The 12,459-nt window shown below is 39.9% G+C and overlaps 1 protein-coding gene across 2 annotated transcripts; it reads left to right on the forward strand.

Annotated features, from left to right (window-relative positions):
- Positions 1-5,182: 5,182 nt before the first annotated feature.
- On the forward strand, positions 5,183-11,566 carry tnfrsf18 (tumor necrosis factor receptor superfamily, member 18). Of its 2 annotated transcripts, none has more exons than XM_028999193.1 (6): positions 5,183-5,312; positions 5,930-6,058; positions 9,613-9,703; positions 10,408-10,478; positions 10,741-10,869; positions 11,014-11,566. In XM_028999193.1, the coding sequence occupies exons 1-6, from the start codon at positions 5,246-5,248 to the stop codon at positions 11,079-11,081; spliced, it is 555 nt and encodes a 184-aa protein (XP_028855026.1). In that variant the 5' UTR covers positions 5,183-5,245; the 3' UTR covers positions 11,082-11,566. The 2 variants fall into 2 exon arrangements, with proteins under 2 accessions (XP_028855026.1, XP_028855027.1); XM_028999194.1 differs by having other exon boundaries at positions 9,616-9,703.
- Positions 11,567-12,459: the final 893 nt, after the last annotated feature.

Genomic DNA, 12,459 nt, shown 5'->3' on the forward strand with positions numbered 1-12,459 from the left:
TCATTATTTCAATATGGGGCGCATATTATCAGTCTGTAGGGTTAAGCAGGTAAATGGTGTTGGTTTACTAATCGTGCTTCGTTATTTGGGCGGTTCCTTCCTGGACCTATTTCAGCTGTACCATTTCTTCTGTGTTTCAAGGGGGGATTCGTGATTTTGTTGGTTATATTTGTATGTATTTTGTGATAAGTGTTCGTTGTGTTCCCCTTGTGTATCTTTTTTTTCGGCCAAGCCACTTTAAATGTGTTTGTGTGGAATGTCAGTTGTGTTTAGTTGAGGTCTTGTTAGTTCATGTTTTTGAGTTATGTTTGAATGACCCTTTTATGTGTACAGCTCTGTATGATGTTTAGTGAAATAAAAATCTGGTGTCTGTTTGGTCCCTTACTCTACATAATTCCATATGTGCTTCTTCATACTGTAGATGCCTTCCATATTAATCTACAGAGTGGAACATAAAGAAAAAAAATCATTCAATGATAAGGCGTGTCCAAACTTTTGACTGCTATCGTGTATACATGTAGTTGTCTAGTTGTCTTCTTCACAGCCACAAAATACTGAGCGATTTGTAAATTTGGGATTGCTTCTGCTTCATAGAACAGCTGATCTGTAGAAGAAAAAACTCAGATATATTACTAAGAACAATTATATTTTTATTGGTGCAGTGTAAAACCAGTGAAAAGAGGGAGTGAGGTGTAAAATAAAAAAAAATGGAATCCCTGTCACTGATAACATTATTCCTGTTTCTAGGGTACATGACTTCTACAAAAATGGTTCATGCTGAAAGGGAATTACTTTTTTTTTTCATTTCTATGAATCACTTCATAGAAATGAAAATGAACTGCTTCACACATTTATGAACACATACTTATAAACACTTTGATTAACTTTGAAAATGGATTCAAATGCTGCAACAGATGAGTCCGCAGTAATCTCATTCTGCCTCAGTGGCTGATCTGCTCCAGAATTTTCAGAAGTGCTCTGCAGATGGTGAAGATCTTGCAATGACAATGGATCGTGTCTGCATTATGGAGGCACTACAACCTGTAAAAAGTGAAAAGAGCAATCATGTTCACATTCACATTTTGTTAAAAGATTAATTCTGTTCAACCATAATAAATAATATGAACATATTATTTATAACGAACAACACTCAATTGAGTTCATCTCAATGAACAATACTTATTCACCACAATACACAGCACAGCTATTAAATACATGTTTGAGGATGGTGAATTGTGTGGATTGTCTTCTGTGGTTCCAGTGAAACTTTTCATAGTTACTGCAAAATGTAAAAAACAACTTATTATTTAATATAGTTGGTGAGTTACCAATCCTTGATGCAAACTAAAACAATTTATTGCAGGAAACACAAAGACACAAAGCCTCATTTCATCTGGCAGCTTTTTTACTGACTGGGAGATTTTATGTTAATGCCTCACGTTGCACGTTTGCTAAATCAACCTGAATTTGCTTTGCAAGAACTGCACTAAACTAACCTCGCAGGCTGTGGCCAAGAGCAACATCACAGAAAAGTGTAGAGCTTTCATCGCAAGAAAGGCAGAGTTCCTTTGTTAGCTGAGGTTTTGTGTCAGAAAGTGACAGGAACTGGTGGTATGAATTAGAGTAAATGCAAGGCTAAGAACACAACAGTCCCCAACAGTCCCTCGACACATTACCTCAGTCGACCACACACACACACACACACACATACACTTGCCATGCTACATCAGTATTAATGTGACTTCAGTGACCTTTGCCTATGGGACATGATAAGAATTCAGGAGGGAGCTCCTATGGGACACCTAAACCCACCTCTGCATGACACTGTTGCTGAGGCATCATCTGCTGCGTGGGTGTTTATGGAGGAAGTGACATTTCTCTGTTCTGTCATCAAAGTTCAATGAACTTTGCAAAGTAACGTGTAGTGATTGTCATTGAGAAAGAGTGCAGCACAGAACACGGTGCACCCAACGAAATGTGAGCAGGGCCGCTTCCTTATCTGCTAGGCTACCACTGCCCTTCTAGGCCACCACTCAGGTGGTGATCAGGGGTGTTCTATGTCTTATATCATGCCGAGGTGGGTTTCAGTGTCTTAAATGAAAAGTTGAAAAGGCTGTTGGGGACTTCAAACTAATGTTCTTAGTTTTGTATAGATTTAAACTAACAGTCAAAAGTTTAGACACATCTACCTATTTGTGGGCCTTGCACTTTCTACATTTACATTTAAGGCATTTGGCATGCTCTTATCCAGAGCGACTTACAACGTGCTTCCATGTTACCCATCGATGAAGAGATCAATTCTGGTTCATTATGAATACAATCTTTTTATTCACTCTGTTGTAGTTTCTATACAGAAGTCAGACAATAAGAAGGTTATAAGTTAATCTAAATATTCTCTAAAGAGGAAGGTCTTGAGCTGCCGTGTGAAGGTGCTCAGTGACTGAGCTGTTCTGACCTCGAGGGGAAGTTCATTCCACCACTGAGGGGCCAAGACGGAGAAGAGTCTAGATGAATGTCTTCCTTTTACCTTCAGAGATGGAGGGACCAGGCGAGCAGTACTGGAGGCTCGGAGTATACGAGGTGCAGTGCGAGGTGTAATAAGGGCTGTGAGGTAGGATGGTGCTACTCCATGTTTGGCTTTGTAGGCCAGCATCAGTATTTTGAACTTGATGTGTGCAGCTACTGGGAGCCAGTGGAGGGAATGTAGCAGAGGGGCGGTGTGGGAGAACTTGGGAAGGTTGAAGATCAGTCATGCTGCTGCATTTTGTATTAGTTGTATTAGTTTCTACATGATACAACATAAACTGAAGATAGAGAACTATGAAATAACACGTGAGGTTATGTAATAAACAAAACAAGACAAATCACATCAGGGAGCTTTTGCTGTGATGGCAGCAATTCACTCTCTCCACCACTTTAAGTTAGACGACGGGGACGGTTTACAACACTCCTAAAGGTTTATGCTGAACACTTTTTACCATTCACTCATGTGAACGATGTCAACGATGATGGTGAGAATAGTGAACAAAGCAGCCATGAAGGTAAAAAGAGGCGACTTTGAAAAAACTGATTCATCAAACACTTCATGAGGCACAGTATAGATAATTGGGTATATTATTACCGGGAGGCAGATGCAGCAGCGGAACAAAGCAAGAGTCTACCAGCAGAGGGGGGTCTTACTTAATCATTACTATTTAAAGGAAGGTACTTTGCATTGGAATTATCTTTAGCTGTTAGTAAAGATAACGCGTTGCCTTGTGTTTAGCCCTGGCATGTAGCATTGCAAAAATAGGGCCAATCTAATCCACACTTACAGTCTTAAGTCTGTGATGCTATGAACTTCAGCAACATGCCTGATCCACCACGTCCAGAGGTTTCTGGCATTGCCTATTGATCAGATGGCATGTCCACCAGCTTGAGGAGTTCCGAAATACATTCCTTCTACCTCTCAACATTCCTCAGGACAGCCTGTGAAGGGTACCCACGTTTATCACAATAGTTTCAAGGCTGTAATTTTCCATGTCCACTCCGAACTCCTCCCATGCCTTAGCTTTTGCTTCAGAAAGTTCCTTTATTGCAGTCTTTTTGGCCAGTCAATACCTTTCCTAACCCTCCTATTTCAACCCGTCTGCCTCCATTCATAGACGTCCACCACCTTGGGTTGCACCATAACAGGCACCAACTGTAGGGGCAGTGGTGGCCTGTAGGGGCAGTTGTGGCCTAGCGGTTAAGGAAGTGGCCCCGTAATCAGAAGGTTGCTGGTTCGAATCCTGATCTGCCATGGTGCCACTGAGGTGCCACTGAGCAAAATCACCGTCCCCACACACTGCTCCCCGGGCCTGTCATGACTGCCCACTCAGGGTGATGAGTTAAATGCAGAGGACAAATTTCACTGTGTGCACCGTGTGCTGTGCTGCTGTGTATCACATGTGACAATAACTTCACTTCACTTCTGACCACAGCTTTTAGCAGCCGCCTCTGCAAATGAGGCCATTGGCATGGTCCCTTGAGACTCAATGTCCCCTCCAGCATGACAGGTTACAAGTCCTCTCTAAAGTAGGAGTTAAATTACTCTTGCAAAATTGGGCTCTGCCAACTTAACCCGAAAGATCCATACAATTCTCTTGAGTGTCCCTGGTCTTAACATACTTTGCCCCATGAGGTATCACTCTCACCACCAGTTGGTGATAAGCTGTGTCCAGAAAATCATTTCTCAATTGGACTTTTGTCCAATGAAGCTCTGACACCAGGAACACTTGTAAGAAGGCCTATGTTTGAACAAGATGTTTCTTATGGCCAATCCATGATGGACACAGAAGTAAATACCAGTTAACCAGGCCCAAAAGAGCTTTCTCTGTCATTCCACACATGCACATTGAAATCTCCCAGTAGATCTATGGAGTCATTGTCAGTGGTTCCAGGAAAATGCACTTTCAGAGCCCTAAACCCCCCTGATCAGCACAGACAGTCTACTTCTGCCTTTCTTCAGAGAATCGTTTGCAACTTAGTGTTTTAAAAAGCACCTGTTTTGGTTTATTAATGTTGACAATTATTAATGAAACTAAGTGGATTTTAAATTAGTTATGGCTATGCTGCCGGTTCAAATCATTTTACTCTAAAATGTGACTACAGTCTCAGTGTTGTGTTGGTTATCTACAAGGTTCAGGCTATGATTGCCTTTTTCTGCCACTTTCACTTGTCTCACTTTATCTGAGGACACATCACATTCAGCCCACACAAAGCCTCACATTACGTTTCATATTTCAGCTGTGGTTACTGTTGGGCTGTACGTGTGTCTGCGTGTGTGTGTGAGGGGGGCGGGGTGGTGTAGAGGCGTGTTTGTGTGTGCATCTTTAAATGGGCTCGATCACGTGAGACACAATTACTTATATGTGTTCATTCATAGTTTTGATGCCTTCAGTGAGAATCTACCAATGTAAATGGTCAGGAAAATAAAGAAAACACATTGAATGAGAAGGTGTGTTCAGACTTTTGGCCTGAACTGTAGGTTCTTTTTTTTCATTACATACAAATGGCTGCTGCCATCACCCTGGCTGCCAAACTACGTTTCCCATTAAGGTGTACCGATTCTGTGTTGTTACTGGGCAACGTTTGCTGACGGCATTGTGGTTGCCATCATGCTTGCTTCTGACCACAGCTGCTGGTGACGTCAGAGTGGAGAAGCATAAACTCTGCGGAGGAACTTTCGGGCAGCCAACTCTGAGCTAACGTTCTCGCCTGTACAATGCGAAGCACTAAGCTGCTCTTCAGTTTGTTCTGTTACTGCTGTGTGTGGACAGTGAGTTCTCAAGGTAAGATGTTTTTGAGATAAAATGTTGATTTTTTTTGTATGGAACTTCAGATATATTTTTAAATGTTTAAAGGCTATAATGAATGGCATTAAGTATGTCCTTTTTGTAGGAAGTAATTAATTCATTCTCAGTCATTTAGAAAGTGTTAGAGGTGCATTGGAAACTAAATTTGAGAACCTCGAGCCATCAGGTAATTTGCATGGTTACGTGAGAGAAGAGTTGATGGTCATCAGCGCTGTTCTCCCAGTTCAGGGGACCATTATGTGGACCAGTGTGGTCAATGCCTGAAATGTCAAGACTGCAATTACTGTATGTATCTTTCACAAACATTCAGGGAATGTTTCACAAATTTCCAGAACGTGCACCAGCAACTTTCCACATGTACCTTCTCACCAGACAGTTGTGTTCATCTGGGGTTTTGTGGTCAGCCAGTGAGCGAGCAACTATTACGAAATGAGACATTTTACAAAGGCATTTTGAGACTGGAGATTTTGGTCTTCTTTTGTCTTCGCTTCGGGTTCCAACTCACAGAGCACTGAATGTCAGAAAAGTCTGAAACCTTTCAAACTGCAATGGAAATGCAATGAATATTGAAATTAATCTCTTTCTTTTGGCAGTGAAAAAAAAAATCTGCAGAAATGCAAATGCTGAATGCTTCTGTCCTGAGGGCTTACAGTGCCTGGACCGAGAATGTACAACCTGTGAGAAGAAGGAATGCAAAAAAGGAGAGGAACTCATAATTGAAGGTGAGGTCTCAGCCACTGTACTGGCAGGTCCTCTGCACTCTTTCATTCTGTAGCAGAGCATTCTGGTCACGAACTACGTTTGATAAGGTTTTTTTCTTCAAATTTTATCACAATTTCAGTATCGATTCACACTGAACTCACAATGAAAACATGCCACTCAAATCAAGCTTGTTTCATAAAGCAGTCTTCAGCTATCGGCAAAATCACACTTCATATACTGTCATATATCTTCCTCTGGAAGAAGACGTATTCCGTGTAGTTTGTAGTTTCAGTAGTTTACCACACAAAAACTTGCAATAAAGTATATTTTAACTTTTAAAATGTCTATATTACAAAAAATGTCTGCAAGTTGTTCATTGCTCTCAACACTGCTTACTGCGTAGTGATTTTATGTTGCGTACCGATGTTCATTTGTGGCAGAAATTCTCAGAAGATAAACATATTGTGAAAAAGGAAACGTGTGTGTTGTTTGAACCAGCCTTTTCTGAAAATCGGATCTTATAAGGAATCTTAATCTCAGTGGTCACAACGTCACATGCATGCCAAGGTCTGATGCATCTATGTCTCGTTTAACTGGGTCCTTGTTTGAGGTTAATGTTTGCAACCGTGACGACCAGCAGTCAAGTGATTTGCAAGTACGAGATTTTCACTGCATTATGTCTGGGGTTTGTTACCCCTTTTCAAACAGACATTCCAGATTCCAGGTTTTTTATTTTATTTGATGTGGTGTGCCTTGGTATTACATGCAACATGTGTCAGCTATTCTCAGAAAAGCTAAGGCCAAAAACTTCTGTCACCCTAAGAAGACATCGATCTTAATTCCTGGTTTATTATTGCTGGTTTATTGTTGCTGGTGTTATATCTGTGTAATTAGGAATCATTGGTCATCAACTGCTACCCTGGTGGCACTGCTTCATCTGTAACTGTGTAGAATGGTGTCAGATGAAAGGGAATAATGAAATTACTAAATTAATAATAATAACGATAATAAAATAATAATTAATAAAGAAAAAAGAAAGAAAGCCTTAAACATTTCAGTGACAAAAGAATACAATGAAAGACTGCAACAATGAAATTCTACTCGACCAAAAAAGACTCTAAAAGACATTTACCAGAAATATGAAACAAACAAAGGGTGACAGAAGCACCAACGCATACCACACAGTTAGGTGTGGGTAGGTTATGTGGAACACGTAACCAGGCCACTGTAGTGTACAGTTTTAAAAAACAGCCATCAAATGGTTGTTTCTGTTGTTTTGTAAAGGCAGTGTTTGGATTCTATTGGATAAAATCAAGTAAACGTTCGGTAAATGGGTGTTTAGTTTTAAATTTTTTTATAGCACCAGTACTATGCTAAAAGAGGACTGATTGATAACTATGGGTATTAAAAGTAGCATTACCCAGAATTTCAATGCTATATCTATACTATATATATACAGGGAGTGCAGAATTATTAGGCAAGTTGTATTTTTGAGGAATAATTTTATTATTGAACAACAACCATGTTCTCAATGAACCCAAAAAACTTCTTAATATCAAAGCTGAATGTTTTTGGAAGTAGTTTTTAGTTTTTATTTTTAGCTATTTTAGGGGGATATCTGTGTGTGCAGGTGACTATTACTGTGCATAATTATTAGGCAACTTAACAAAAAACAAATATATACCCATTTCAATTATTTATTTTTACCAGTGAAACCAATATAACATCTCCACATTCACAAATATACATTTCTGACATTCAAAAACAAAACAAAAACAAATCAGAGACCAATATAGCCACCTTTCTTTGCAAGGACACTCAAAAGCCTACCATCCATGGATTCTGTCAGTGCTTTGATCTGTTCACCATCAACATTGCGTGCAGCAGCAACCACAGCCTCCCAGACACTGTTCAGAGAGGTGTACTGTTTTCCCTCCTTGTAAATCTCACATTTGATGATGGACCACAGGTTCTCAATGGGGTTCAGATCAGGTGAACAAGGAGGCCATGTCATTAGTTTTTCTTCTTTTATACCCTTTCTTGCCAGCCACGCTGTGGAGTACTTGGACGCGTGTGATGGAGCATTGTCCTGCATGAAAATCATGTTTTTCTTGAAAGATGCAGACTTCTTCCTGTACCACTGCTTGAAGAAGGTGTCTTCCAGAAACTGGCAGTAGGACTGGGAGTTGAGCTTGACTCCATTCTCAACCCGAAAAGGCCCCACAAGCTCATCTTTGATGATACCAACCCAAACCAGTACTCCACCTCCACCTTGCAGGAGTCTGAGTCGGACTGGAGCTCTCTGCCCTTTACCAATCCAGCCACGGGCCCATCCATCTGGCCCATCAAGACTCACTCTCATTTCATCAGTCCATAAAACCTTAGAAAACTCAGTCTTGAGATATTTCTTGAGCCAGTCTTGACATTTCAGCTTGTGTGTCTTGTTCAGTGGTGGTCGTCTTTCAGCCTTTCTTACCTTGGCCATGTCTCTGAGTATTGCACACCTTGTGCTTTTGGGCACTCCAGTGATGTTGCAGCTCTGAAATATGGCCAAACTGGTGGCAAGTGGCATCTTGGTAGCTGCACGCTTGACTTTTCTCAGTTCATGGGCAGTTTTTTTGCACCTTGGTTTTTCCACACGCTTTTTGCGACCCTGTTGACTATTTTGAATGAAACGCTTGATTGTTCGATGATCACGCTTCAGAAGCTTTGCAATTTTAAGAGTTCTGCATCCCTCTGCAAGATATCTCACTATTTTTTACTTTTCTGAGCCTGTCAAGTCCTTCTTTGGACCCATTTTGCCAAAGGAAAGGAAGTTGCCTAATAATTATGCACACCTGATATAGGGTGTTGATGTCATTAGACCACACCCCTTCTCATTACAGAGATGCACATCACCTAATATGCTTAATTGGTAGTAGGCTTTCGAGCCTATACAGCTTGGAGTAAGACAAAATGCATGAAGAGGATGATGTGGACAAAATACTAATTTGCCTAATAATTCTGCACTCCCTGTATACCTATATATACCTATATAGGTGTGTGTGTGTGTGTGTGTGTGTATGTGTGTATATATATATATATATATAAAAGGTATATTTATTTATACAATCATCCTGCTAAAGGTGTGTGAGATGCAATAAAGTACTCTCAGTGGCATAAAGTTCCATGCATTCGCTTCTGTCAGCACATTCTAAATATATAAATCGCTAACAAATGCAGTGATCTTCAGCCCAAGCCTGACAACCCATCATCTTGGTCAGATTTTTAGTTTTGTTCCAACTCATTAGCTTGAACTGGTGTAGACCTAGTGAAGCTGGTATACCTATACCTGTACCTATATATATACATACACACACACAATGCAACAATATAAATATGCATATTTATATTGTTGCATTGTGTGTGTGTATGTATATATATAGGTACAGGTATAGGTATACCAGGTTCACTAGGTCTACACCAGTGTACCACTAAGAGTACTTTATTGCATCTCACACACCTTTAGCAGGATGATTGTATAAATGCGAGAGAAATTCCATAGCTTTAATCACACTTGTTTTTTTTTCTGTAGCAGGGCGATATAAAAATTCATTTCATTGTGAGCCATGTCCAGACAACACTTATTCTGATACGTGGAAGGGCATATGCAAGAACTTTACAAGGTATGGCACTGAATTGTGTTTGCAATGTTTTTTGTTTATGCAGAATTCCTGGTTTTTCTCCTCTGCATTTGACTCTGATCAACTTTCAAACCATCTAGGGTTGCTTGTGGCTGTTCTCCTTCTCTCTTTATCTTTACCACTTTTTTATTATTTGTTTTATTTCACCACTTTCCATTCACCTTGCTCATGTAGATTCTTAAAATGTTTAAATAATTTTACCTGAATTGAATGTCTGAGAAGTCAGAGAAACATTACGTAATTGGCGACACAAATTTCTGTGATACTGTACAGTGTACGCAGGTTCTCTGTTGTAATTCTATAACATGCGACACATTGTGCATTATAATGCTTGTGCACACTTGGTACAAAATCACTGGAGTCACATTCAGAACCAGAAACTTGAAAAATTTAAGCTAAAAGTCCACAAAATGCATGCCCTTTCCCAATATTGTAAAATGATAATGGGACTCAAACTCGAACCCAAACTCACTGTACAACAAGAGCCACAACATCTGTAGTGGTAAGCGACCTCCAAGCAGCATGTGGATCAAGGGCAATATTATCCTCTCTACATTTTCCAACGAGCATGTGACATTCAGTTTACAATTAATTGAAAATTGTCTTAAACGTAACTTGTTGAAACCCCGTATACTGCCACACAGTTGTTGTGCATAATTGTTTAAAGACATTTCACTGTTGAACAGGTGCGCTGAAGGTCTAGACACTATTTTTGCAGGTAACCAGACCCATGACGCAGAGTGTGGCATGAAACTAAGTGAGTGATTTTTGAGGACTTTTGAACATTGTGACAATTTTATTAACTGGCATAAAATTAAAAAAAATGTTAAAACTGAGCATTTAATGCATGGAATCTGATTCCACCAGGTCCCACAAGTGGTAACTTTACATTGGATGTGCGACTTACTGTGTGTGTGTTAATACAGAGACAGTCACGCAGCAAGGAATGACCCTGTCATTTCATTGTAGCTCTAGCTCTGTTCTAACTGCTTTACCTTCACATGCATTTCTTTTTTCAGCAGCACCACAGTCTGCGTGTATGGACTGGGGATTCTGGAGTGGGGTGGCAGTTGGTGTGTTGTTTGAGGCCATTGTTTTTCTTTCAATTGTCTGTCTTTGGAGCGATAGGAAGAAGAAGACTAAATCAAGTAAGTCATTTAATGGTTGCCATGTGCCATGTTTGGTATACATTTCTTTGAAGGTCACATGGAATAAAGCTAGTGTCTCTTGTAAAAGCGCAATGAATTGTGGGTATTAAAGGGAAAAAATATTGCTTATTTTCTATTTTTCAGAGAGATATTGCACAACACTGCAAGAGACAAGAACATGCCCATTGTCAGTAGAAGAGAGAGGGAAATAGACCATTCACATGTGGAAGGCAATGATTTTAGTAATCAAAGCTTAACAACATCTCTACCTCAACTAGCTATGACCATCAAAAAAGTGACATGTCTGATCCTCTGCGTTTAATATGTAATATTTGGCTCTTTTGTGTATAGATTCAGCTGATTCTATATTAACCTCATTTAGTTGGTAATATTAATCTTAATGAGCAAACGTTCTGTAAAATATGTCAAATTATCAATAGGTATTTTGAACGAATTCTCAATTAAATATGTGCACATGTATTTTTTTTCCATTGTCTTTGAACAGACCCAGTTTTGTGATCTTAATGTTTGTAGTGTAGCTATCTCATGTACACTTTTATATCACAAGCCATTCCTGAATGGACTAATTCCTCTCATCTCTGCTGTGGGCCCAGATTTATGTGAAGGTGCGGGAAACAACCTTTTTTTTTTCAGGATACTCAATATTCTTAGCACACAGAGATGGAAAACGTTTACGACTGCCCATGGCATGCTTAAATGATTTTTACAAATGTTTTATTTAGCTATTTTGCATATATGTTTTTATGTAATGCCATGCTATGTCTGTGTTCGAATAAACGGTAGGAAATTTGTAAAGCTCACACGTCACCTTCTTCCTTCTGCTGCTCCTTAGGGGTTGCCACAGCAGATCTGCCATTGCAAAAATTGCTAGATGCCCTTTCTGATGCAACCCAGGCTTGGGAATGGCACCAAGAAATACAGTCGTGGCCAAAAGTTTTCAGAATGACACAGATACTGGATTTCACAAAGTGTTTTTTTTATCTTTTTTGTCAGTTGTTTCTGTGGTGTATTGAAGTATAATTACATGCATTACATTTATATGTTTCAAAAGCTTTTATTGACAATTACATCAAGTTTATGCCCATTTTTTCCAGACCTCTGCAATTCGCCCTGACAAACTTCTGGGCCAAATCCTGACTAATGGCGACCCATTCCTGCATAATCAGTGCTTGGAGTTTGTCCGAACTTCCAGCCTCTAAGTTTCCTGGCTATGGACCCAAAATATCAATGTTTGGTTCCTCAAGCCACTTAGTTCTCACTTTGGCCTTATAACACGGTGCTCCATCATTTACATTTACATTTACAGCATTTATCAGACGCCCTTACCCAGAGCGACTTACAATCAGTATTTACAGGGACAGTCCCCCCTGGAGACACTTAGGGTTAAGTGTCTTGCTCAGGGACACAATGGTAGTAAGCGGGATTTGAACCCGGGTCTTCTGGTTCATAGGGGAGTGTGTTACCCACTAGGCTACAACCACCCCACATCATGCTGGAAAAGACATTGTTCTTCACCAAACTGTTCTTGGATGGCTTGGAGAAGTTTCTGTTGGAGGATGTTTTGTATTA

The sequence above is a fragment of the Denticeps clupeoides genome, chromosome 12, assembly GCF_900700375.1.
Source record: "Denticeps clupeoides chromosome 12, fDenClu1.1, whole genome shotgun sequence".
NCBI lineage: Eukaryota > Metazoa > Chordata > Actinopteri > Clupeiformes > Denticipitidae > Denticeps > Denticeps clupeoides.

Excerpts from the sequence above, each read along its gene's own strand:
- tnfrsf18 (XM_028999193.1), top strand. The coding sequence starts at position 5,246 with ATGCGAAGCACTAAGCTGCTCTTCAGTTTGTTCTGTTACTGCTGTGTG. Across the intron at positions 5,313-5,929 it reads GTGGACAGTGAGTTCTCAAG|TGAAAAAAAAAATCTGCAGA; the intron begins GTAAGATGTTTT and ends TTCTTTTGGCAG. Across the intron at positions 9,704-10,407 it reads ATATGCAAGAACTTTACAAG|GTGCGCTGAAGGTCTAGACA; the intron begins GTATGGCACTGA and ends ACTGTTGAACAG.